The 24,530-nt window shown below is 38.7% G+C and overlaps 1 protein-coding gene across 10 annotated transcripts in view; it reads left to right on the plus strand.

Moving 5' to 3' along the window:
• Nucleotides 1-22,913, plus strand: part of Pdlim5 (PDZ and LIM domain 5) — a 163,642-nt gene extending 140,729 nt beyond the window's left edge. For all 10 annotated transcript variants that reach the window (XM_075981222.1, XM_075981206.1, XM_075981210.1 and 7 more), the window contains 5 exons: nucleotides 1,782-1,956; nucleotides 12,933-13,113; nucleotides 14,883-15,003; nucleotides 17,718-17,833; nucleotides 20,045-22,913. In XM_075981222.1, coding sequence (XP_075837337.1) covers nucleotides 1,782-1,956; nucleotides 12,933-13,113; nucleotides 14,883-15,003; nucleotides 17,718-17,833; nucleotides 20,045-20,134 — 683 coding nt within the window. In that variant the 3' untranslated portion in view covers nucleotides 20,135-22,913. The remainder of the gene's footprint in view (nucleotides 1-1,781; nucleotides 1,957-12,932; nucleotides 13,114-14,882; nucleotides 15,004-17,717; nucleotides 17,834-20,044) is intronic.
• Nucleotides 22,914-24,530: the final 1,617 nt, after the last annotated feature.

Below are 24,530 nucleotides of genomic sequence, written 5' to 3' on the forward strand. Positions count from 1 at the left end.
ATGCTTGCCCTCTGCGCCCGCCTACATGGGAGATTTTTAAAAGGGAGGTTCTCAGGAAAAGTTGTAATGTGCCCAAGAGGAGACCCATTTATATGCTTTAAATGTAAAGACTTTCAGATTGAGCATGGAAAATGCTTCCCAGAGTTTCGGGTGATAACAAACCTGCACACAGAAACTGAAGAGCCATAGAGGCGAGGTAGGAGTGTACTGTGAGAGTAAATGAAGTACCAAGGAAGAAGATGTGTGAATGCATATGACAGGAATGACCCATTTTTTAAGAGAATATGTAATCCAAAGAGAGTGGAAACCCATTCCCAACCCTGTCAAGCTCTCTAGTGTTGAAAGCTCTGTTTCATAGAGCAAGCAACGCACACAGTACCGTAGAAGTGCAGGGCTTCTGCATCTGTAATTGCAAATCCTTGCAAACAGCTTTTATTCCGACAAAGGAGAAGCATCCTTATAGCTGTCTTACTTAATTTTACACAGTTCTAGTCACACCTTTAATAGGTGTTGTCTACTTGTGTGGGCATAGAAGAATATATGCTTCACACAATATTGGTTTTGTATTATATGCACATGCTTTTCATTTAAGTTGTTCCCTTTATACCATATTTAAATGTGTGTCTTTTCTAGTCCATTAGACTTTAATTGCTTGTAGGTGAAGAAAAGGCCTCTCCGTTGGTTTCAGACCTATTTTGGCTTATTCATGCATTGATTTATTCATTCATTTCAGAGATTGTATTTGTTGGCGAATAGGCTTAAGAGTTCTTGGGAATGTGCTATGTTGAAGAAGATACACAGAAGTTTTAGTAGAATAATTAAGGCATTCATGGAAAATTATGGGATCCTAGGAGACAAACATTTGATCTGTTATGCGGAAGGAACCATGGTAGATGTGGGTCTGAAATAGTTCACAGAGGAGTCGAGCCTTACATCATACATGGTAGTTGCTATGCAAACAAAGAGAAGGATAGAAAATAATGGCATTCCTGGGAGCAAAGACAGCCTGTGCATAGAAGATCATATGTGAAAGAAAAAGCGAGGCAGTTTAGTATTGCTGTAGCACTCGGTGAAGGCAGAGTGATGAAAAATGACATTGAGGAGGATGTCACAGGAAGGACTTGTGTACAGAACAGGGAGACATGAGCTACATTCACTGGTCAGACTCCTGCAACCCTTTACAGAGTTGTGGTTTCCAGCATTACAATCTTCAGTGGTCATTGGGAAAATGGCTATAAAGGAGATGAGTCATTTTGGCAGCTGCTCCAGAAAGCAAACATTTGGGACCTCAATAGGAAGCACTGTAGGAACAGAGAAGCGGAGACAAAGTTAATGAAATCTAGAACTGTTTTTACCAGAACTGTTTAGGAAGGATGGGGATGGTCCTGGGTGACTAGCTACATGCCTGGTAACAGATGATGTGATCTTGGGAAATACACACTGGAAGAGAATAGAGTGAGCTCTTTATCCTCAACACACTGAAGTTTCTTATATGCTGTGATATATTTCCAACTAAGCTTAATTAGTTCAGATGAGCAGAGATATCTAGATGGAAAGAAATATGTCACCTATGATAGTTACCTTACCATATCTCCTTGTGAAAGTAAGAAAGAAGTAGATTCACACCCTGGCTGTCACTCATATTGTGTGCTAATCCTTGGCTCTATATTCTCTGTTCACCTGTTTAACTACAATATCAGTGGATAGCCAGTAATTTGTTATTATTGAAAAGTTCATATTCGGCTTGTTCACATTCTGCTTCTCTTGTATTTAACTTCTAGCGCCTTCTACTGCAAGAATTACAAACAGCGCGACTTTTTCAGGTACAGGGGTACCTGCGAACTCAGCTGCAGGGCCGCCCCAGCCAAGTGACCAAGACACGCTGGTGCAGAGAGCCGAGCACATTCCAGCAGGCAAGCGAACTCCCATGTGTGCTCACTGCAATCAAGTCATCAGGTCAGTCAGTTTTGAAGTTTTCTTCAAAAATACTTAATACCAATGTGGTTGTTTTTTGATGGTCTTTAATGTGTATAATTTTATTAGTAAAAAATTCTTGCTAAAACCCTGATGGGATTAAAGTATATAACCATATCAATTTTAATGAAAAGCAACCCCAGGCTCCCTAAAAATAAAACTAAAATATTGTGTCAGTTATTCATTTCTACCAGATCTAGAAAAATAGTCATTAATATAGTAGTCCTTCAGAAATATTAACATTGTAAGGCTTGAAGGGACTCTGAGATCATTTATCTCAACCTCATTATTCTACAAATTATACAAATGAAGACTTTCATTTACTTGGAAAATGACTTGTAACACAAAAGAAAGAACTTTGAGCCCTGGAGAAGAATCCGTGATTGTAGACCTTTGTATCTCTTCGCAGGCACCATAAGTATTAGAATGGGTTAGCACCTCCGTCTTTAGAGTATTTCCTTCCAAATCTATTTTATTGTCTCTTAAATTCCAAAAAGAGGGAAATGCCCAGAGATCTTTTAATCATATTGTAGCAGAGCTTATTAAATCTCAGCATTCTTATGAGTGGCCTTTAAAATGTTATGAGGTGTGTATGCGAATGCTGGTGCAGACATCTCACCAGAAAGACCCTGTTGCCTCTTTGTGAGTTGCCTTGTTGGCAGTAAAAGTAGTTGCTTGAAATTATTGCTTACATTCTCTTCTTTTTAAACTGTCCTGTTTTGAAAGAGTTGAAACAATGGGACCTATAAAGGCAAAGAAGCTTAAGACTGACATTTCCCCCTTTCCTGTTACATTAATATTGTCTAGCATTATATTTCTAGGTCCCTTTTAATATGGAAGGTAGGATGCTCCAGTGATTTAAGCACAAAGTACAAATAAATATTCCTCTTAACCTTTCAGTAATTGGATACCATGTCGAGAACTCAGTACATAGCTCAAGGTTAAAATAGATTCATACTTCTATTTTAAAGATGTTCACATGTGACAATTTAAAAATGTACAAAAACCAGAAAGGGAAAGCCCCAAAGCTACCGGCTAACATAACCACTATTAATTAGTCTTCTAGCTTATAGATTCTTAGGGAAAGGCAAAGAGCGGTCCTAGCACAGGGTTTCACTCCAGCCTAGAGCTTATCATGTCCTCTAAACTGGCCTCAGACTCATGGTGACGAGGTTCTACTTGTGAACCACCTTGCCCAGTCCAGTTTAAACTTTTAAAACATGCACACAAAAACCAAGTCTTATAGAAAAAGAATAGACTTTTAATTGTTTTTCATGTAAATTGTAATTATATCTTCTTCATAAAAATGTGACTACTAAGAACATTTGAACAATGACACCAGCAGACATGCTAACATAGAAGAGGGAAATTTCACAAGCTCCAACTTTAGACAAAGAATTGTAGCTAAGTCATGAAGGCTAAAAGAGGGGGAATTAGTCCTTAAGTCCTTAGAGATGAGCCCCTAATTGGTTATCCAATACCAAATGGTCAGCCCCTGAAATCATATACATATAAGCAACACTAAACAAACTGTGTGTGTGTGTGTGTGTGTGTGTGTGTGTGTGTGTGTGTGTGTGTGTGTATAAAAAGAGGTCATGAATTTGTGAGAAAGTGAGGGGAACAGGACATAGGAGGGGTAAAAGAAGAGGTAAAAGGGAGGAAAGGAAAGGGAATAAACAATGTAATTAATAGTATCTTAATTATTTTTTTTGTAAAAGGAATTATCAAATAGCCGCAGTGGTAGTAATAATGATTCTGAAGAAAAGGGCCAGAGCAGTGGAGGTCTCCAGTCTAGGGCAGCATACACTGAGCAGAAGGCATTGAGTAAATTAAGTATTTAAAGAACTGGGGCATGACTCAGAGTTCAGTCAACTTGGTTTTCATTGGTTAGCCATTTTTCTGCAAGTTTCTGTAGAGTTTCTATTTCACAGAAAGAATCTATATAAAATCTAGTGTAACACTGCTTTATTCTAATTAGTAAAACATTGATTTTAATTACTACTTGCACTTAATTAAATTTTTAGATTTAATGTTAGTAAATACGAACTCTGACATGAAACATGGTTCTGCAAGTTTCCTTACTGTGGTTACCCATACTAAGTGATATGGTATTCTGAATTAAAACATCCTTTGTGGAAATAGAAATCGCTGTTTTTGTGTGCTGCTGTAAGCTGCTGCGTAATAAGCTAGAGTCTCAGAGCTTGTCAGTTGCTAATTCATGGCTGATTATCAACTTCAGTCCTCTCCTATAACCTTTTAGTGTCTCTTTTTAATATGGCAAAAATAGGACACTCAAAGCAGAAGCATCATGCACCATTCTTCCTTGCCTTAGTTCCAGACTTAGTGGTAGACCGAGATGCTTTGATGTATAGACATTCAGTTTTAGGAAATAAATATGTATTCAGCCAATGAAATGAATGGCCATCACTAACTGTTCCCCCATCTGCTCAATTTTACATTGTTCTGCATGATCCAGCTCTTGGTATCATTTAAGCATTGGAGCTTCAATTACTAAGGAAGTGAACAGGGGTGGGGATTAGCTCATGTCAAGATCATGTAACAATAATTAACATAGCACATTTGCCTGGTGCTCAAGTGCTACAGCAGCTTGCATACCCTGCAGTCGGCTCAGAGGCCTTGGTCAAAGCATAAATCCAGTTCTTGCCCTCGGTGTCAGTATTACTTACCAAAGCAAGAAGGTGTTGGATCAAGTGACATTATCTGGGACACCTGTTTTTAAAATGAGCTGCAGTTGTAGGCATAATATTATACCCTGGCAAACTGGAAGTGTAAAGTTGAGTTTATGTTGCTAGTTTTCCATTAGTTATGTTTTAGAAGAGTTAGTTGCCTTCAGAAAATGTAAAAGATCTGACGTTAGCAACTGAAGTCATTGTCTTCATAAGGCATACTTACCCATACTTGATTTTTCATTTTGTTTTAATATTTAAGTTTTTGTGTTTATTTGAATCTTGAGAAGTTTATGGGTGTTACCCCTTAACTCATACTTAAAGGCATATACTTTGACTAATTACAAATGCATACGATATAATATTTAGAAATATAATATTTAGAAAAATTTCTGAAGCTTTCATTTTGTGATAGAACATTTCAAATTCAAGTAGGATGGAACTAACAGTTTTTCACTCTCGTGCTTGTGACTGTATCGACTGAGTACAATAGCAGCACATGTGGAAGGTGATTAATGGAGGCCAGGCCAGGTTCTGTTTCCTGGTGGAGCAACAGGCATATGAAGGACCCAGCTTACTTCCTGAATGTAACATATTGCGTCATTAAAATCGGTTGCTATTTGTGTTGCACGGGGTTAATGGAGCTGCTCGTGTTTAGTATCTTAACTTTTTGAAGGAGTCAGGAATACGTGATGCTTGGATTTTGTCCTAGGTAGAGAATGTTAGTATTGAATGGTAGTCATGTTACTGTTATTCCATCTTTCCTGCAGCACAGCACCAGAACCACCTTCAAAAAACTCCTTGTTTATTCTGTAGAGAAAAGGGATTTTTGTTTTACTGAGATATTTTGCACAGTGATTTTCAAGCACTTTCATAAGGAGAGCTTTTTGCCTACTGCACCATCCATTTCAATCTCTGAACTCTTTTCAACTCCTTTATTTATAGGTCTTTTTTTATTGTCCCTTCTGGTTCAGATTTTATTTGAAAATAAAAGGTTTCCTGGCTTAATGTATCAACTGCTGAATTTAAGAAAACAATTGAAAACATTGACCAAGATTTATAGGCAAGATATAAACCAAGATTTTATTGTTCACTATACAGAAAAAAAAATGAAAAGAACGGAAGAGTCTAGCATCTATATTAGCAATACAATGTCACCATTAAGATCCTGTTTGGATGGCAGTGTTTAATGAGTTCTTAAATATTCCAGATGTTGTGCAAAGTATTTTACCTAAATGTTTGTTACCAGCTAGTGATTACATTTTCTATTGATACTGTGTATCCCACGTGAGGAGACTGAAGCATAGACAACTCACACATTTGTCAAAACTGCTTAGATTATAAATAATATTATCCAAGTTTTAGTTCATATTTATCTAACTCCATTTTCTTCGTGTCTGTAACAACCACTGTCTAGGAGAATGCCTATACACATGACAAAAGTTTAGAACTATAAAATTAGGATCAAACAAAGTTAAGCAAGGTAAAAATAAAGCCAGCTGTGGGGTGATATTTTGTTTGTGCTGTAACAAACAAAGCTCTGAAGATCAGAGAAGCAGAGTAGCCAGCCACTAGGGCTCTCACCTCTACGAAATCCTCAGACCAAATGGCCAAGAATGAGCCTGTCTCTAGGAATCCTCAGACTGAATGCCTTGAGCTCCTGTCTTTTCCCGTCTTATTCGCTCTCTGGCCAGCCATATCCCTTCTGTTTCCACCTCCCTAGTGCTGGGATTAAAGGTATGTTGACTCCCAAGTACTGGAATTAAAGGTATGAGCTACCACGACCTGAATCTGTTTCTCTTTTAGATTGGCTCAATCTCATATAGCCCAGGGTAACCTTCAACTCACAGAGATCAGTCTGCCTCTGTCTCCCAAGTACTGGGATTAAAGGTGTGTGCCACCACTACCTGGCGTCTATGACTTACTAGTGGCTGAGCTCTGCATTCTGATTTTTCAGGCACACTTTATTTGTTAGATTACAAATAAAATATCACCATATAGCTGTTTATTAAATGTTAATACCGCTCAAGAACTCTATTGGTGTTTTGTGAATTTTTAATATTTAAAGAGTTCAAATTGGCTGGTGTATAACTTTCCATCCTGAGTTATTAGAAAAAGTGAAGACTAAACAGAAGACTCAGCAGAAGAAAAGAGAAACAAGGATTGAAGCAGAAATTAATGAAGGGTTGGAGATGGCTCAGTGGTTAAGAGTACTTGTTACTCTTGCAGAGGACCTGGGTTCTATTTCTAGCAGTCATATGGTAGCTCACAGCGTCCATTAGTCCAGTTTCTAGGTATCTGATACCCTCTTCTAACCTCCATGGGTGCCATTCGTGTACTTGGTTTACATACATATGTGCAGGCAAAACATTCTTACACATAAAATAAAAAGTATATATTTTTTTTTAAAAAAAGAAAGTAATGGAGAGAGAATTAAAACAGAAACAAAAACAGTGAAACCAAAAATTGATTCACTGAAAAATAAAAAAAGCCTATTAACTTAGTAACTTTTCTTTTCAGTTCAAGATTGTTTTATGAGAAATAATAGAATTCAGAATTTTGGGAGCAACCCACACGTGTCTACGGCTTCTGTGAGTTGGGAGGAGTGGTAGATATGTTTTAGCTGAGTCCCTGGTGATCTGGCTCTTCGTCCAAGCTCCTTTGGAGTGTGACTACTTGCAGAATTCAGTATCTAAAGCTGAAGGGCTGAGTTGCTCACCCCCTAGAAGCTGCTGCCACCCTAGGCAGCTGATGTGACTATTCCCCTCTTCCTTGGCACCAGCCTCTCAGCATCTGCTGCCCTTCTTTACTTTCCTACAGAGCTCCCTGACTAGGTCAGGCCCTTCTAGGATCGTATGTCCTTTCATTGCTCAGTGTTGACAAGTAAAGGAATTCTTTGTACAGATTATATAATCTAATGATAGTGGCAGTGTCTTATTTAACATCTAATGGGAGCATTTATTCCAGGCATGTGTACATGTGTACACCTTCTCTCCTCAGGTTTCTCCAGCTTGGTTAGTAATATCCCTGCTCACAGTTGCTCAGACCTCATGTGATTTGTCTGCAAATCTGTTTGGTACAGATAAATTGACCGTGTATGTGAGTGTGTGTGTGCATGTGTGTCCAGTCTGAATTATTCTCCTTGTTCACTTCTCCCCGTTCCTACTGCCATCCTAATCCAAGACAATATCATTTCTCACCCAGGGTAACAGAGTTCATTGCTAAGAAATCTTTCAGCTATGCCCTTGCCCTGTAGTCATCACCAACACAGGAGCTCCATGAATCTCTTTTTCCCAGTTCAAAACTACTTTATTCATTAAGTAAATGAACAAAACTAATCTACATATTCAATAATTGCTTTAGTAATTATAGGTAATATATATTATTACCTTATTCAAACAAGTGGTCCTCGTTTTGTTTTACAAAGCATATAAATAACTTTGTTTTTAGAACTGCAAACTTCCTTGTATGGTGTCTATACCATTTTGCATTCCTGCTACGCTCTATGAGAGTGTCCACACCACCTCTTCAGCACTTCCTCAAACAGATCATGTCAACTCTCTGGCTTAGCATTGTGTGCAAGTGAGAATCTATGCAATGGATTCTCTGAAGGCTCTACTTAATTGGCTCTGCTCCATCCCCCTTCATTATTTCTCTCCGGAGTGGGATGAAATGGACATTAGTGAACATTGTTGTGAGAGAGAAAGAAGTACATTTTATAATTGTAAGATGGTGTAACAATTACATAAATATATTCAGCCATCAGTAGATCCATCTGTACCATCTGGGCTTTGCACGATTTTAACTTTGTAATTTGTTATCGACCTGATCTTTGGAAAGTTGGCAAATTCTAATGTTTTCTTCCTCAGTGTAATGGATTCATTTCTGTTGCTGAGGCTGCCTGTGGATTAAATAACCGGGGACGCAAGCAGTCAGTGCTGATATGTAAGATAATCTGGATTGCTAGGTTGTGCTCCTTGAGATACCAGTTTCTTTTCCCTTTCTATTTGTAAGTTTTTGTTTTTCTCCGCTTCTTTCCTTCTTTAGGAGGTGGGAGCAAAAGACAAGCAGAATTGAAAAGTTGTTTGCAGTAGCCATTCCTCTCAGCCAATCAGATGCCTTGACTCTTCCCTTTCTTTTGTCAGCCAACGTGTCTTTAGTAAGGGCTGAGGGTGGAGTACTGTAAGGGGAGATGAATATTTAATTCCACCTTGCAGTTATCCAAGCTTGTCATTCCAGTTCACAGGTGGAAACCTAATCCCATCTGGAGAAAGAACTTCTTTAGTGTTAATCCGCTGTTAATGAATTTGTTCAATTAGTGTTTGCTGACACACAGAAGGAAGTATTTCCTTCTACATAAGCGGGCTTGCTGTTTAATCTACACATAACCCCATGGGCACTGGGGGAAGCTGTCTTTCACTGGAGCAAGGAGGATCTAGTTAGGCTGGCTTTTTCCCTCTTGTTCTGGTTTAAAGAGGAAGGAGCTCTGATAAAAGCAAGACCCACTGTCTCCTCATATTTTAAAGGTACAGAGTCATGTCCTCTCCTGTTGAATATTTTCTTTACTGCTCATGTTTGAAAAAAAACAATGAGATATTTCAAAGTTCTTCTTTTAATAGACTAGACTATATTTTTGATTGTTAAGCTTCGTGCCAAAAAGGTATTTTTTAATAACTTTTAAAGAATATATGTGATGGCCAGGCGGTGGTGGCAGTGGCACAAACCGTTAATCTCAGTACTTGGGAGGCAGAGGCAGGTGGATCTCTGTGAGTTCAAGAACAGCCTGGTCTACAAAAGCTAGTCCAGGACAGGCCCCAAAGCTACAGAAAAACCCATATATTATATGCAGTGTGGTAAGGAAGAGATGGTTTAATGAATAAAAGCACTGGTGCAAAACCATGATGACCTGAGTTCAGATCCCTAACCACAGAAAAGCACGAGATCCCCAGGGCAAGCTAACCAGCTAGACTAGCTGGGATTGGCATGCTCAGAATTCAGCAAGAGATCCTACTTCAATGGGCAGTGAGGATAGTTCTCAAAAAAGAAAGCTGATGCCAGGTTTATGCTTCTGAACACACATGCATGCATATGTATAAGTATGCATATACTGCACATAGCTGCATCAAAACACTTGAGAACACTCAGGCACAAGCACCAAAAAGGAATACATGAAATGTTAGCCTTCTGAATTGCAAAGGGTACAGGAGTGAAATCATGGGTAGGGCCATTCAGAGTGAAAGAAGTGTTTGGATAGACACTATTATCATAAGGACCCACAGAGTTACCTGTAGTCAGGCTACCCATTTGATTTCTGTTTGGTTTGGTTTGGTTTTTTGCAATCTACTGCTTAATGTGATTAAAAAATAAAATGATTACTCAAGGGAGTCCAAACTGCTTGTTGCAGAAATCTGGTAGGAAATTTTTCACAGAGCTCATGTGAACCTAACCCTGTGTGCTCTAAGAGGACCCTCTCATTAGCTCCCAGAAGAATAAGGATGAACATCATGAGGCTGCTTCCTATAGCAACGGTTTATGTGGGCTAATGTATCACACCAAACATTGCTCATAAAAAAATGATTCTCAGAGGGCTAGGTCTGGTCAAGTGATGTGATTCATAGATCCAATTCTCTTGGGTTCTGATTTGGTGATAACACATACTTCAGAAAATCTAGGAAACAGATTGTATGCTCCTTACCTAGTTATTAGGTGTCTGTGTCCCATCTGCCCCCCAGGGAAGCCTCCTCAGCTATTTGGGGTTAGTAGATGTGCTCCAGTGTCAAAGCTTTCATTTTAACCCAAGCCCACATCAGTATTTACATTTCTGAAGAATGCAGAATCTGAGGTTGAACTGACTTCTTTTAAAAACTGAGTAACCAATAAGGATCCAGGCTTTAAGGCCATTGAGTCTGTGATGAGGTGAAGATGTTTCCTAACGAAAAACTCAGGCTAACATTTTTAAAATGCTTACATGTGTTTTAATATCCATACAGAATGTGACATAAACCCCAAAGTCCTACCGCACCCTACATTATAGTCACAATAAGTTTACCCTGGAAGTTTCTTTGACCTACACAGTCCAGATACCTAGCTGTTGGGAAAGCTTAGAGCACTTAGAAAATTTTGTTCACCTTTGATACTGTGTCTTCTTGATTGAGTTTGTGGAATGACAGTATTTATAAAGCAGTCACAAACGGAGGAATAGCTGACTAGAGGTAACATATTTGTTCACAGTAGATGACACACAGCTATTTCTTTTCTTTTAGAGATAATGAACAGATGCCTTCCTTACTAGTCATGCAAAACCATAGTACCTGAAGAACTCCCCTGGTCACCCTGAAATTTTAATAATAGTAAACTAATTACTTCAACTGTTGCCAGCCCGTGTACAAAAGAGTATCATATTCCTAATAATCAGGGTAAGAAAAAATTAAACTAGAGAACACTTTCTTATGTTTCACAGAAAAAATAAGTTCAATTTGCATCAATACTGCCTGACTCTTGTAGAATTGAGGGCTGGATCTGAGTTAACACTAGTGATTTTGCGAAGAAAATTAGTATGTGGATTTGGATATGTTGGTACCAGACTTGGTGATGGGGGGCAATCACCAATTACCGAATAGGTATTTTTATTGGGTTGCATATGTGCGTGTGTGTGTGTGTATGTGCGTATGAGTATGTGGGTGCATGTACTCATATATGGGTATACAGGCCGGAGAAAGACACTGGATGTGCTCTGCCATGCTCTGAGACAAAGTCTCTCTCACTGAACCAGAAGTTCACCTTCCCGACAAGGACAGGCAGCCATGGAGCGCTCAGATTCCTCCTGTTCCCATAGTTACATGCTCATGAAGCCATACCCCATGAGATAGAGATTAAATGCAGATTTGTGTTTTCACAGGGTAGGAGCTGCCTTGCATGATGTTCATTGCCATGGCATCCTGTTAGTACTCTGCCTAGATGTCCAGTGTTCCGTGCTTGCTAACAGTTGCAATTGCCTGTGATTGACCTGTGATGCCGGTTGACAGTAGTGAGATAGAAAGCAGAGTCTCAGTGGACTAGAGTAATACACTGGGAAGTAGAAGCATCAGCCCTTAGCTTTGTAATGTTAGGATGTTTGGCATATCTTTCGAATACTCTTTCTCCATCTGTTAAACTGAGTTCATAATAATGCCCTGGTCTATCTCACAAGAATGTTGTATGAACAAATTAAATAAGTGTAAAAGTGCCTTGGAGGTAAAGCCATTCCATGGATAAAAGTTAGTGTGATGTAGCTACCGAAAAGTGTGTTACAGAGGCTAGTCTGCTTCATCTCTGAAGGCTTCTAACCAGATAAGGCTTCATAATGGGTTCCTGTTAGGGAACCAGGGATGTCTTACCCATTTATGTCTATAGTATTTAAGGGGACAGATCTCTATATAAATGTTTGCTACCTTGGTAAAAATACGCATTAAAATCAGTCTTAACTGGCCATGGTGTAGTTCATATCTATAATCCTAAGTGCTTGGAAGGCTGAGGCAGGAGGATCATGAATTTGAAGCTACAAGGGCTACCTCTTCAGTTTTAGGCCAGTTTAGGCTACAAAGTAAGATCTTGTCCCTCCCCCGCTCCCAATTCTGTCATATTTAGAGAAGGGGAAGGAGGGATTGGTATTTTGAGGGTAGATCTCATATTGAATGCTCTTAATGCAAATAAAATTTTAATTAGTCATATTTGAATGAAATAGAAGCCTTCCAACTAGCTTCAAACAACTGATAAGGTACAACTCAGATTCTGTGATTAATTTAGAAGCTGAATTTGAAACATTACTAAAGTTGAGAAATACTCATGACATCATATGTAGGGAAGTAAGGCTGAAGCCTCTCGGGAAATCATTATTCTTAAGGATAAACATCTCCAAGTTGAGACTTTTTTTTCAGTTTTGCTCCTGTCTTAAACATGTATTGTTTTGATGCTGCTTCTCCATCTCAGCATTCTCATTCTCAGTCATAATGATGTATACAAAATGTCTCACTGTAACGCAATCAGAGGTGCCTCAAATCCCAAGCAAATGGGAAAGAGAAGGAGATAGCTTCACTAGGAGGATCTGCCGAGCACTCTTGTTTCTCTTCCCCTTTGTCGTCACTCAGTCTCTGTGCAGGTTGCCAGTTCCACCATGCCGGTGCTGAAGAAGAAAATCAAGCAGTTAACTAGACATATGTAAGAAGAGATTCTCCCCAAGCCACCATCAAAAGCTTTCACCTTTGGGTTAAGTTGATCTCTTTCCTTTGGCAGGGGTCCTTTCCTTGTGGCTCTGGGGAAGTCTTGGCACCCAGAAGAATTTAACTGTGCTCACTGCAAAAACACGATGGCCTATATTGGGTTTGTTGAGGAGAAGGGAGCACTGTATTGCGAGCTATGTTATGAAAAGTTCTTTGCCCCTGAATGTGGCCGGTGCCAGAGGAAGATCCTTGGGGTAAGTGTTTGAAAATTCTCTGTTTTGGTGTATAATAAAGCTATGCCGATTTTTATAATAAATCTTTTCATTATTTTTACTTTTTATTTTTTTCTTGTTTTATCAACCCTCTGCTTTCTTTAGTGGTGTTTATTCTAAAACAAAACTAAACGGAGCTGTAAAGAAGTATATCAGACTCCTGGGGTTAGTTGTCTTTGGTTTTCCCTTACTGAGGGCTGGCTTGTCTGGTGAAAGTCTAGCCACTATGGGAAAAATAATTTACTGTGGTTGTGCTACCTCAGCAGGACCCTGTTAGCTGAGGAATGAAGAGGTCGTCCAGGACCACACACAGGAGCTTGCAGGACTGACACCTTCGCTGGTGTAAATTAAATTCCATAGCTTTTATAAGAGCAGCCTTTCCCTATTTGTCAGAGTTCAAGCATAGGACACTGATCTCATAAAATATATAAAATTTGTAAAATATGAAGCTTATAATATTTTTATTTGAATAACTATAATGTTTAAAACTGTGACTTCAGTTATAGAAGTGTACATATGATAGGAAAAACATTTCAAGCTATACTTTTTGGCAAAAGAAAGAAATAATGATGAATAGATGCATTTCATGTCATATAACATCCAATTTCAGTGACATTGAAGAGTCAGGTGTCTACTATAGGTGACCAGTAGTGTGTGTGGGGGGTTGATTTTAGAAAAAAACAGTGTTCATGGCTTTAACATATACAAGTTGGAATGGCTTTGCTGAATTCTACCTACTACTCTTAATCTCAAAATGCAATAATGAAACTATAGAAAAATTTGAATTATGGAGAACATGCTTAAGTAGCTTTAAAAATAGTTACAGTTATAAATATGCCACCTGACCAATTTCTATGCTATTAATTTGTACAATGTGTTGGTAATAAAGGATATAATGGCTAGCCTGTTCCTCCTAAGTGCTGACAGATAATCAGTTAGTAAGCTGTATATTAAAGTACTATTTAGTGAATAAACATATTCTGTGGATTAGGGCATAATTAATTAAATCAAGAATTGTAAAAGCCATTAGACTATAGGAAGTGAAAGAAAGAATTTCCATGTTATTAAATATTCTTCAGAAATTATTTTTCAGTTGCTTTACATCTTCTCAATCAAATTGTTGAAATAATTCTTTAAAAACTAACAACCCAAACCTTTTACTGATTAAAATCTCTTCCTAGCCTTGCGTCTTGGAGTATTTAACCAGGAGGACATTGTGGGCTAGGATCCTTGCTTTTCTGGTTCACACTTTACTCGATGGAGTAAGTGCACAGTGCAGCCACATCTGATTCCGAAAAGCTAAACACTCAATGAGCTGATTGGATTATACTGATTACATTATTGCTTCCATAATGCACTGGAGTTTAGGTTTGTTTTAGTTTTTAAATGCTTTCCCTTCCTTCATGACATTTTCAAGATAATGCCACGAAAGTTTTTCAGGTTAATGCATCCTGACACCCTTTGAAAGAAAGCAGAATGTGTTGTAGCAAGCATTTATGTGATCCTTCCCTTAGTCACTGCATGTGAAGGCTTATAATAGTGATTATTTTGTATTTATGGAAAGCATACATATTGAATAGCTTTCGGTGATGTGTGAATCTGTCACAACGTTGCTCATTTCTTTGATGAAAAGTTCAAGACAAAGATGAAATACTATGTCTACGTTAAGCTAGCGTGGTACAACAGTAAGTGTAGGTATTGGTGTGTTTATTGTCATCTTTTTTAAAAATCCATCTGCCTTTCTATAACAGGAAGTCATCAATGCTTTGAAACAAACCTGGCACGTGTCCTGTTTTGTGTGTGTGGCCTGTGGAAAACCCATTCGAAACAATGTTTTCCACTTGGAAGATGGAGAGCCATACTGTGAGACCGGTGAGATAATAAACCTTTAGTGCCTCAATTAAGTATAAAGCTAAATCGTTTATGTTTCTGTAAAAGTGAAAGAGAAGTGTAGGCCAATGAAGTTTCCTTATTTTAGAGGCATTGCACATTATATATGACTCAATATATAGCAAAACAAAATAATAAAAACTGTTCATGACTTTGTCAACATAAACATTTCCAACTTCATCGATAACATCATGAACATTAAGAAGATTAACATTACTTAGTAGGAAAAATATTTTCGAATCTCCAATCATTATAGATATAAATTCCACCCAAAATGTAGCTTAAAGCCACTTGTTGTGATAATGAATACATCGTGGTTATAAATAGACATGAGAAATGTTTAACATTTGAATGTCATTGCTTTGCTTTTTAAAGCCACAACCTTGAATAAAAAAAAAAGTGAAGCCATTTGCTACCTTTTCTGAATAGGAAAGTAATTGTGGCTTAGACTGCTCTCCAGTAAAGATGTTCTTAATGATTTAGGTTCTACCTGAACACCCCAGCACTTCATTTCCCTTTGCCACATTTGCAAGTGAACATTCTTACCATTTACTCCTTATTCAGATATTGCATATTTCAAAATATAAAGCATGCTTTCCTTTATTTTGCCTCTACTAACTACCATTAACTGAATTCCCACTGTTGAGTTTTAATCTTATTTTAGATTGAAATTCAAAGTGTGGTCCTAGAAGAAGGGATTATTGCCCAGTGGTAAAGTTAAAGAGACCATCAGCCTTTGTCTGCAGCTGGTTCAGCATCACTTACCTCTTTGCTCAGTACTCTGGTTTTCACGGTCCCCTTAGCCCCTTAGTTAGGAAGGGTTTGGCTCTGTTCCAGATTGCTCACCAGGAAGCCCCAGAACCTCCAATAAAATACCCCATGTGTTGTTAGCAGTATAAGTTGACTGTAAAGTTCCTACCATCTTCAGAGTATCTCATGTTCTACAGCTTATTTTTTCTGAAGAGAGGCTTGGGATTTGTTTAGTTGATTGGCTGGTTTGTGAATTTTTTAGCAGCTTTGTAAGACATTATGACTAACTGAAAAACATAAACATCTATCTAGGCTATGATGCTTAATGTCTTCTAAGAAATCATGACGTAAAACGAATGCATTGCTAGCAGAGGGGAATCATAGTCTAAATTTTATTCTTTTCCCTTAATCTTCAATTAGTTCTTAGTAGTGTTCCCATCTCAGGAGATGGCTGCATTGGCCACTGTCCAAACACCGAGGATTCCCCTCTCTGATCTTCCAAAACAGAATCTAACAAGTAATTCTGGCAGTTCCACATCCAGTGGATGTTAGATAAGCGTCTCCTTCCCTCTCCAGTGTGCCCAGCTTGTTCTCACTCTTTGTCTGGACTTCCCAAAAGCAGCTGCAGAGTAATTGGTGCAATGTCAACAATAGCAGATTGTACTTGTATCCTGTAAATGTCATCCACTAAAATGAGAACCGTCCTCCTTGCTGCTTTGCCAGATTTATCTTCTGCCTCTTTACATTTAACTAGATTTAACCCATTTCTTATCCCTTTATTATTTCTGAGCATGACTAAGATTTTATTTCTGGCTCCTCCAGGGCCTTCATACTTAACAATTTCTTCTAACTAGAATGTTTTCAGTGTGATTCCTCCTTGTTCTTCGAGTCTCATCATGACTGTTATGTACCAGAGAAGGTTCTCCTCACTCTCCTATAATGTAGTATGTGCTTGTGTGCCTACCTGTTCTGTCTCATAGCACTGAGTTTGGCTTCATTGTACTTACCACAGTCTTAACCAAAGCCTCATGTAACAAGCATCCACGCCTGTCCTTTTTACTTCTCTGCCTCTGTGGTGCCTGGAGCCCTGCCCCGTAGAGTCTAGGGAGGTGTATTCCACATGTGGTGCTAAAGAATATTGTCTCAAGCTGCATGTTATATGATCCCTCCCCTCCAGTGTCAGCTGGATTGACATTAGTAAAGGCCGAAAGTTGGCTCATATGTCAACACGGTAGTGAAGTTGAATAGACGAGAATAACAATGTGACAGCACTCCTATTTAATACTAGAAAAGGGACAAGGCCACTTTCATCAGAAGGGAATCCTGTAAGTATTTTAGAACTAATCCATCAAGTTATTCGTGCTGTCTGACTAAAGATTTCCAGTATGGAGTCATAAAACTGGAAGGAAGATACAAGGAAAGAAAGTGTGGCTGGTTTTATTGACATAGTCCTGCTAGGAATTCATTTGTGAAAGTGTCCTGAAACCTGCATTTGAATGTTAACCAGAAAGATTTGCCATGCTTGCTCTCAGTTTATCTTAACTAGGTTCATGGTTAAATGATTGAGAGTCCTCTTACCGTTCCTCGACACGTCCAAGTGTACTGATGACTGCACAGAACAGCGCTTTCCTGTGCATACATCTGGACATTTAAACAGAGAGACACGGAACACAGGATGTATAATAAAAAACTAAATTTCATAGTAGTGTTTGCCATGCTGGACGTACATCCCAAGCAAGGCAGTGGTTCCTCTGCAGAAACTGTCCTGTTTCCCATCCAGTCCAGTGAGGTCCCCACCAAGCTGCCCCGCGTATTGTATTTCTCAGTTCCACCTCATTCTTAGCCTTTGTATCTCATTTAACTCCCATTTTACCACTGTTTTCTGTGACCTGCCGTTCCAAAGCTTCACCGTGTACAAATTACATCTCTCTCCTAACCTGATGCAGATTATTATGCTCTTTTTGGAACTATATGCCGTGGATGCGAATTCCCCATAGAAGCTGGCGACATGTTCCTTGAAGCTCTGGGCTACACCTGGCATGATACTTGCTTTGTATGCTCGGTAAGTCAACTACTGTCCTGGTCAAAGTTTAGTGCTCGAGAGGTAACAGCACTTGGGTCTTTCCTTTCCTCAAAAGAAATGAATACTGTTTTTTGATGTTCTTAAAAGTTGGATTTGACATTATTTGGCATATAATAAGATCTTACCCCAAAGAAAATATGACTTTTAATGTATTCTTATCTCTAAGAAGAAGATTTTTGCCTTTTTTAAATATGAGTTCTTTTCTTAAATTCCTTTATTAAACAGTTTAAGTTATTTTTGACACACTGGGTATTTCCTTTTTTTTAAAGATGTATTTATTATGTATACAATGTTCTATATGTATGTATGTATGCTTGCTGGCCAGAAGAGGGCACCAGATCTCACTACAGATGGCTGTGAGCCACCATGTGGTTGCTGGGAATTGAACTCAGAACCTCTGAAAGAGCAGTCAGTGCTCTTAACCTCTGAGCCATCTCTCCAGCCCTGGGTATTTCTTAAATAGAAAACAAATTCTAAAAAACCAGATAACCAGCAAGATGTCTCAATTTTTTTCCTGACTGAGAAATAGCACATGAATTTTCTTTTCTTTTTGAAATGGTAATGATCATGCAAAAGAATTTTACCTATTTCACTTGCTACTTTAATGATCTTGGTTTTGATTTTATTTGTTTTGGTGTTTGTATGTGTATGTGTGTGTTCGTGTGTTTACATTATTACAGAGACTGAAGGACGGCCTCAAGCATCACCTTCAGAACCCTGGCCCCTCCTTTGAGACAGGGTTTCTCATGGGCCTAGAACCTACCAATTGGGCTAAATGGGCTGGCCAGATAGCCCCGGGGGGACCCTTTTTTCTTCACTTTTCCAGCCGTGGGATTACAAGCATGCATGTACCATGACACCCAGCATTTGTACATGGTTTTTGGGGCTCAAACTCAAGTGCTTTGTTGACGGAGCTATCCGCAACAGCTCCTTGTGGAGACTGGACACTTTGTCTCACTGCGTGGCTCTGGCGGACCAGGAACTCCCTATGTCAGTGATAAGGCTGACCTTAAATTCATAGTGATCCACCTGCCTCTGCCTCCTGAGTTCTGCGACTAAAGGTGTGCATCACTATACCTGGCCTTCTGAGTTTTATTTTTAATGATTCAGACAGATCAAAAGATTAACAATGACCCTAAGATAAGTTTGATCATTTATAAAGCTCATATTCAGCATTGATGCTATATTCTAGTATTTGGTATCTGTTACTGCTGTTAGATGTAATATATCTAACAGTGTTTGATACCCATTCTATAAAAGAATAGATAATAGTGAAATCAAATGATTTCTCCAAACATTTTCTTTGAACACTCCTTGTTTTTACTTCATTCATCGTTTAGACTTCATAAAGCTTATAAAAAGCAACTTTACATATTTGCCTTCTCATGAACGTCGTCATTTGCGAGATAGCAGAAACGACATGAAGGGAAAAGTGGGGGTGGCCTGACCACAAAACCACCAAGCAGAAAGATACTGCCCAAGGTGTTCACTGTAGAGTCAAGTTAAATCAGTTCTTTCACAAAGAATAGCTTTATCCAGAAAGTAAATGAAAGTCAGCCTATTGAGACTGGAAAGATGGCTAAGTGATTAAGAACTCTTGCTGCTCTTGCAGAGGACCCGAGTTTGGGTCCCAACACTCATCAGTCAACCCCCAACCAGAGCTCTCACTGCATCTCATTTCCCAAGACACCTCCACTCTCATACACACCATACTCAGACTCAGACACATAATAAAAAAATCAAGTAAAAGATAAAAATAATCTATGGCCAGCATATAAGAGAACAGACTGACATTGGGTTTGGTCATGCTTGACAAAGATGTTGAGCTGTTTCTTTTTTAATTCGTTAATTTTTTATAAGAGGAAACATTTAAAAGATTGATTAGAATTTGTATACTTAGTGTGACTCTTTGATGTATTAAAGTTTTCATTAGGACTAAATGCTTTCCTCTCGGTATAGAAGAGCAATCATCAATGTTTTGAATAAACCAGACTATGTTCCAGAAAGGAAAAAAAAAATCACACTGCTTTTCCAAGATGACATAAAATGTCATAGTAATCATGACGTGTCAGGGTGTCTGACACGACTATCCACAGAGCTTGTAATCTTACTCACTGGGGACAGTCATTTCCCTTCGGGAGATTTGGTTTAAATAACGATATTCTTTTAAGTAACTCTTCTTTTTTGCAGGTGTGTTGTGAAAGTTTGGAAGGTCAGACATTTTTCTCCAAGAAGGACAAGCCTCTTTGCAAAAAACATGCTCATTCTGTGAATATTTGAAAATCAACAGTTCCAGAAGAGAGAAGAAATTTGAAGAAAAGGGGGGAAAATTAAAATTATCATTTAATTTTTAGTTTTAATATTTATATGGAGTTATAAAATAATAATAATTCTGAATGGATAAACTCCAACATTAAAACCCCAGTCTGTGAGAAAATGTTTGGCTTCAGAAAGTCACAGACAGTTTGGGATTTATTATGACTAGCCTGTATTTTCTGCCCATGAAGTAGCCTTTATAAAAATCAATTTCCTGACTACCAAACTCTTCTTAGAATAAATTAGCAAAGGATTACATTTTAGAATTAAAAACTCTAGCCTCTATGCTGAAGTTATACTTTCTTTCCTTGTAACTATGAGAATCCACAGAGGGCAATATAAGTGCCTTAGACTTTATTAATAAGAATAATTGTTTAATAAACTCATTTTATCTTTAAAATAGTAAGTAGGAGTTTAAATAAACTTTATGAGTAGGACCATGCTATCTTTTTTTTTTTTTAGTCTGTGTACATGCTTTGGTCTTATCATTGGTCCTCTTAGTAAGACAGCCCAAGGAAGTTTTTGATCATAGTTTGTTATGCAATAAGAGATGCTGTGGTCTCCTGTGTTCTTCCCAAGGCTGCCATGTTGCTTATAGGTCACAGATGCTGATGTCTTCAGATGGGGTAGTTTGTTTGCACTGTGTGTTTCTCATCTCTTATGCTGACGTGAAGATAATTCAGTAGTGCTAGACTAATAGTTTTCGCTCTCTCTTTAAAGAGAGTAGGTAGAAGATAAAGGAGCTAGAAATTGGGAAAATAAAGCAATTGAGAAGTAAAAAAGAACCGCTTGCCCCTTTCAGATAATGAACTGATTAGTGTTTACAATTGTGTCACTGACTGAATGACCATCTGGAAACTCTTTGCCCGGTAATTTTTTTCGATTGAGGATTAGGATAAGATCCAAGTTAATGTTGTTACTGTTTGTTTTTGTTGTTGTTGTTGTTTGCTTATTTGGGGTTGTTCTGGGATTTTGTTTGTTTGTCTGGGATTTTTTCCTACCAGTAGGAAGTAAATCCCCTCTCATTGTGTGATCATGGAGTTAGGCAACTTTTATTCTCTGACATTTGGAAGTACAGGGAACCATGATCCATTGCTCTCATTGTCCTGTCATGTGTTCTCCTTGATTGGGCAGAGCATTGTAGTCAGGAAAGTAGCGTGGCTCACTGCCCAGTGAGAAAACAAATTATGGCATTTCGTATTTTTGTCTTTGTTTCTACAATGAATGAAAGCCCATGATCCTGCTGAGTTGTAACTAAATCTGTTGGGAGCATGGAGCTTTCAAAATTCAGATAGGGCACCCAGTTCTTGCTGCCCCATCTTTAAAGAGCACCTGTGCGTGTGTGTGTGCTTGTGTGTGGAGGAGGCCATAGGCTACAGTATTTGTTTAACCACCCCCCATAACTTTCAAGGTATCTGTCCTGAAAGCTGCTAATTTATGGTCTAATAAATTTATATTATATGCAGATAATAACGAACTGGGGGATAAATGAACAGGAAGGGTGGCACATGTTGTAAACCAGAAGTGTCTCCAGTAGCAGCCCAGCTGGCCTCACCTGTGCTTGTAGGAGTCAGTGCTGGAACATAGTGCTCACATTAGATCGTGTTGCTGCTCCAGTGACCGATAGCAGACTCGCTGGCTCAGGTGCCTTATTTCTCATCTGAATGTCAGGCTTTGGCATTACACTACAAAAGATTGGGGTTTTTGTCTTTTAGATGCTATGCCATGATAATATTTCACAACTCATTGGCAGTTGCATGTTCAAATAAGTTTCTTTGACTTGGATTTTTTATAAAGTTGCCTTTCCTTAAGGTTTTCACTTCTATTAAACCTTTATTTCTCTGTTACTTGTGAAATATAATACTGCATTTTATAATGCCGTATTTCTCTGAATTTACTCTCTGAAATGGTAGTGTGGTTCACTAGTTTGGCCTTGTGTCTTTATTCTTTGCCTATCGTGTTGTACGGCAACTTTCATTTCGGTTCCTAAAACAGTGGCTTCTGGGAGATGAGTTCTCACCATAACCAGAAGAGCCTTCTGCAGTGAGATCGGCATGCCTGTGTACCAGCATAGATTCTTTAGTACCTGGCAGAGCACTTTACTCTTCTGGCAGGCTCCCTGAGTATCTCGTATAAATCTTCTGTGTCAGTAGCATTTTTTCATTATTACATTTTCAACATAGAACATTGAGTTTTTATCGTGCTAAATGTTTATTTCGAAGGTTTGCTTGATAAGCTCCAGATGAAAACAATAGTGCATAATTCTTAATGTCCCTTATTCGATTTCTCATTTTTGAGACTTCGAGGGGCCCGGATTGATACTGTTTCTCGAATTGTTCTGGACGGCTGTTGCCCATTGAAATAGGAACCTCTGCTTATGTTCATAGCCACTCCATGTTTCCTGTTAGTAGGGTTACCTTCTCCATGTAAAACTAAAGCCAAATTATTTGGCCGCAGTATTAAAAGTGATCATTTATCTTTCAAATATTGATATAAAACCGTATTTAAAATTCTCTACAACAAAATGTACTCTTTTCAAGGAACCGTAGATACTCAATGTGTAATTTACTATACCCGTCAATCATTGTCTTTTGTTTCCTTACATTTTTAACTTTGTATGTAGTTACTCTTTGCTTTTGGATATGTTTTCTAATTTTGATTTTCTAAAATCACACGAGAAATCTAATCTGTATAGTGATACCTTCATGAGCACGTACTCAATAAACACCTGCAATGATGGTGACACACACGCCTGCTTTTTCTCTCTGGGTGGTATTTAAGTGAACATGTGGAGAAGTCACGTTCCTTCCTCACAGGACCAGAGAAGATGGAATAGCCCCGCGAAGAGCCTCTGCCATGGTATTGGCCAATCCCAGTGACCCAGAAACAGGTCATTTGAAAATACTGCATTTACTGTATTAGCCACCTTGTGTGCTTTGCATGTATAATGTATAAAAGACATGTTTATAAGTTAGTAGATAAGCTGTCTTTAAATATGTTTGTTGCTGAAATGACTCATTGGAATGACCTAGTATCATGCCTTGTTATGTCATGGATCGTAGGCAGAGAACAAATTCCCTGCTCTCTCCATTTGGCTGAGCCAGCTATGCACAGCTCAGCTCAGTCTCATTAGCTGACTGGTCATTGTCGGTAGGCTCACTCACCTTTTACTCATTTGTTTAGTGGCTGGAGGGGGATATTTTTTCCTAACTGTATAAATTAAGGGATATCTGCATTTCAGGCTGTACATTGGGAATGGGAGAGAAACTCAAGTCTATTTTGCCCACAGTATATTAAACTCCAGAAGCCAAACTTTTAAGGGCATCGAGTCTGCATCTGACATTTTAATAGCTGCTGTTTGGTTTCTGTCAATCACGTCATTGCACATTAAAATGCACCGACAGAATAAGAGATCTGTCATTCCTTCGTTAAGAAACAGTAATCCAGTACGAGATTTATAGGCTTACGTCTCAACTGTGTGTTCACAATAAACCCCCCTTCGGTGCTGAAACCAGAGCAAGCCTCCCTGCCAGTCACTGTTTTCTACTCGCATGTCCCCAATATAAGATTATCAAAGGTTTTCTGACTGAACTACATATAAAAATCCTTTTGCCAGCAAAAGCTTAATTTAGCTTGGCAGTTTCCCTTTCTGAGTACTCTCGCAGACAAGATCTTGGTTATATCAGAAACACATAGGCACTATGTATTATTAGCGGGCCTGGTGCTAATTAGGGAGAATTACCAGAAATAGTTTGCCTTGTGGAAATTTATTACAGAATCACACTTGACTGATGGCAGAATAGGAGTTGCTGAGAGAGAGCAGCTCCCACTCATAACCACTAATTAATAGGGTGCCAAAATTCCGCAGAGAAAGTTTCATCCCAAGTGTGGGAGCCTCACAGGGAAAATGGTTCCTGTGCAGTACTTAAAATTTAACAGAGGAAAGGAACCGGACACATGGCTACCTAACAGAATAGCAGGCTGCAGGGGCATTGGGCTGTATGAATGAAAGGGCTTAACTCAGTCAGTGCCGAGCCCCAGAGTGGCCGGAGTCTGAAAAGATTATACATTTTGTTTTGTTTCCTGACTGGATCTCACTATGTAGCCTAGGCTGGCTTGAAATTTGAAATCCTCCTTCTTCCTCGATTTCCTGAGTCCTAGGATGCCCTGCTAACACCATAATGCCAAACTCATGCGTATTAACTATTTTTAATATGGCAAGTATCTGCTTCCTCGGCTTCTTTTTATAAAAAGAATTTGGTGCTCACTATGCTGCCTGTGGTATGTCATTGAATTCTTCTTACTCTTGATTCCATGATTTGCAGCCTATCTATATAGGTGGCGGGATCACACAAGTGAT

Source organism: Microtus pennsylvanicus, chromosome 7, assembly GCF_037038515.1.
Source record: "Microtus pennsylvanicus isolate mMicPen1 chromosome 7, mMicPen1.hap1, whole genome shotgun sequence".
Classification (NCBI taxonomy): Eukaryota; Metazoa; Chordata; class Mammalia; order Rodentia; family Cricetidae; genus Microtus; species Microtus pennsylvanicus.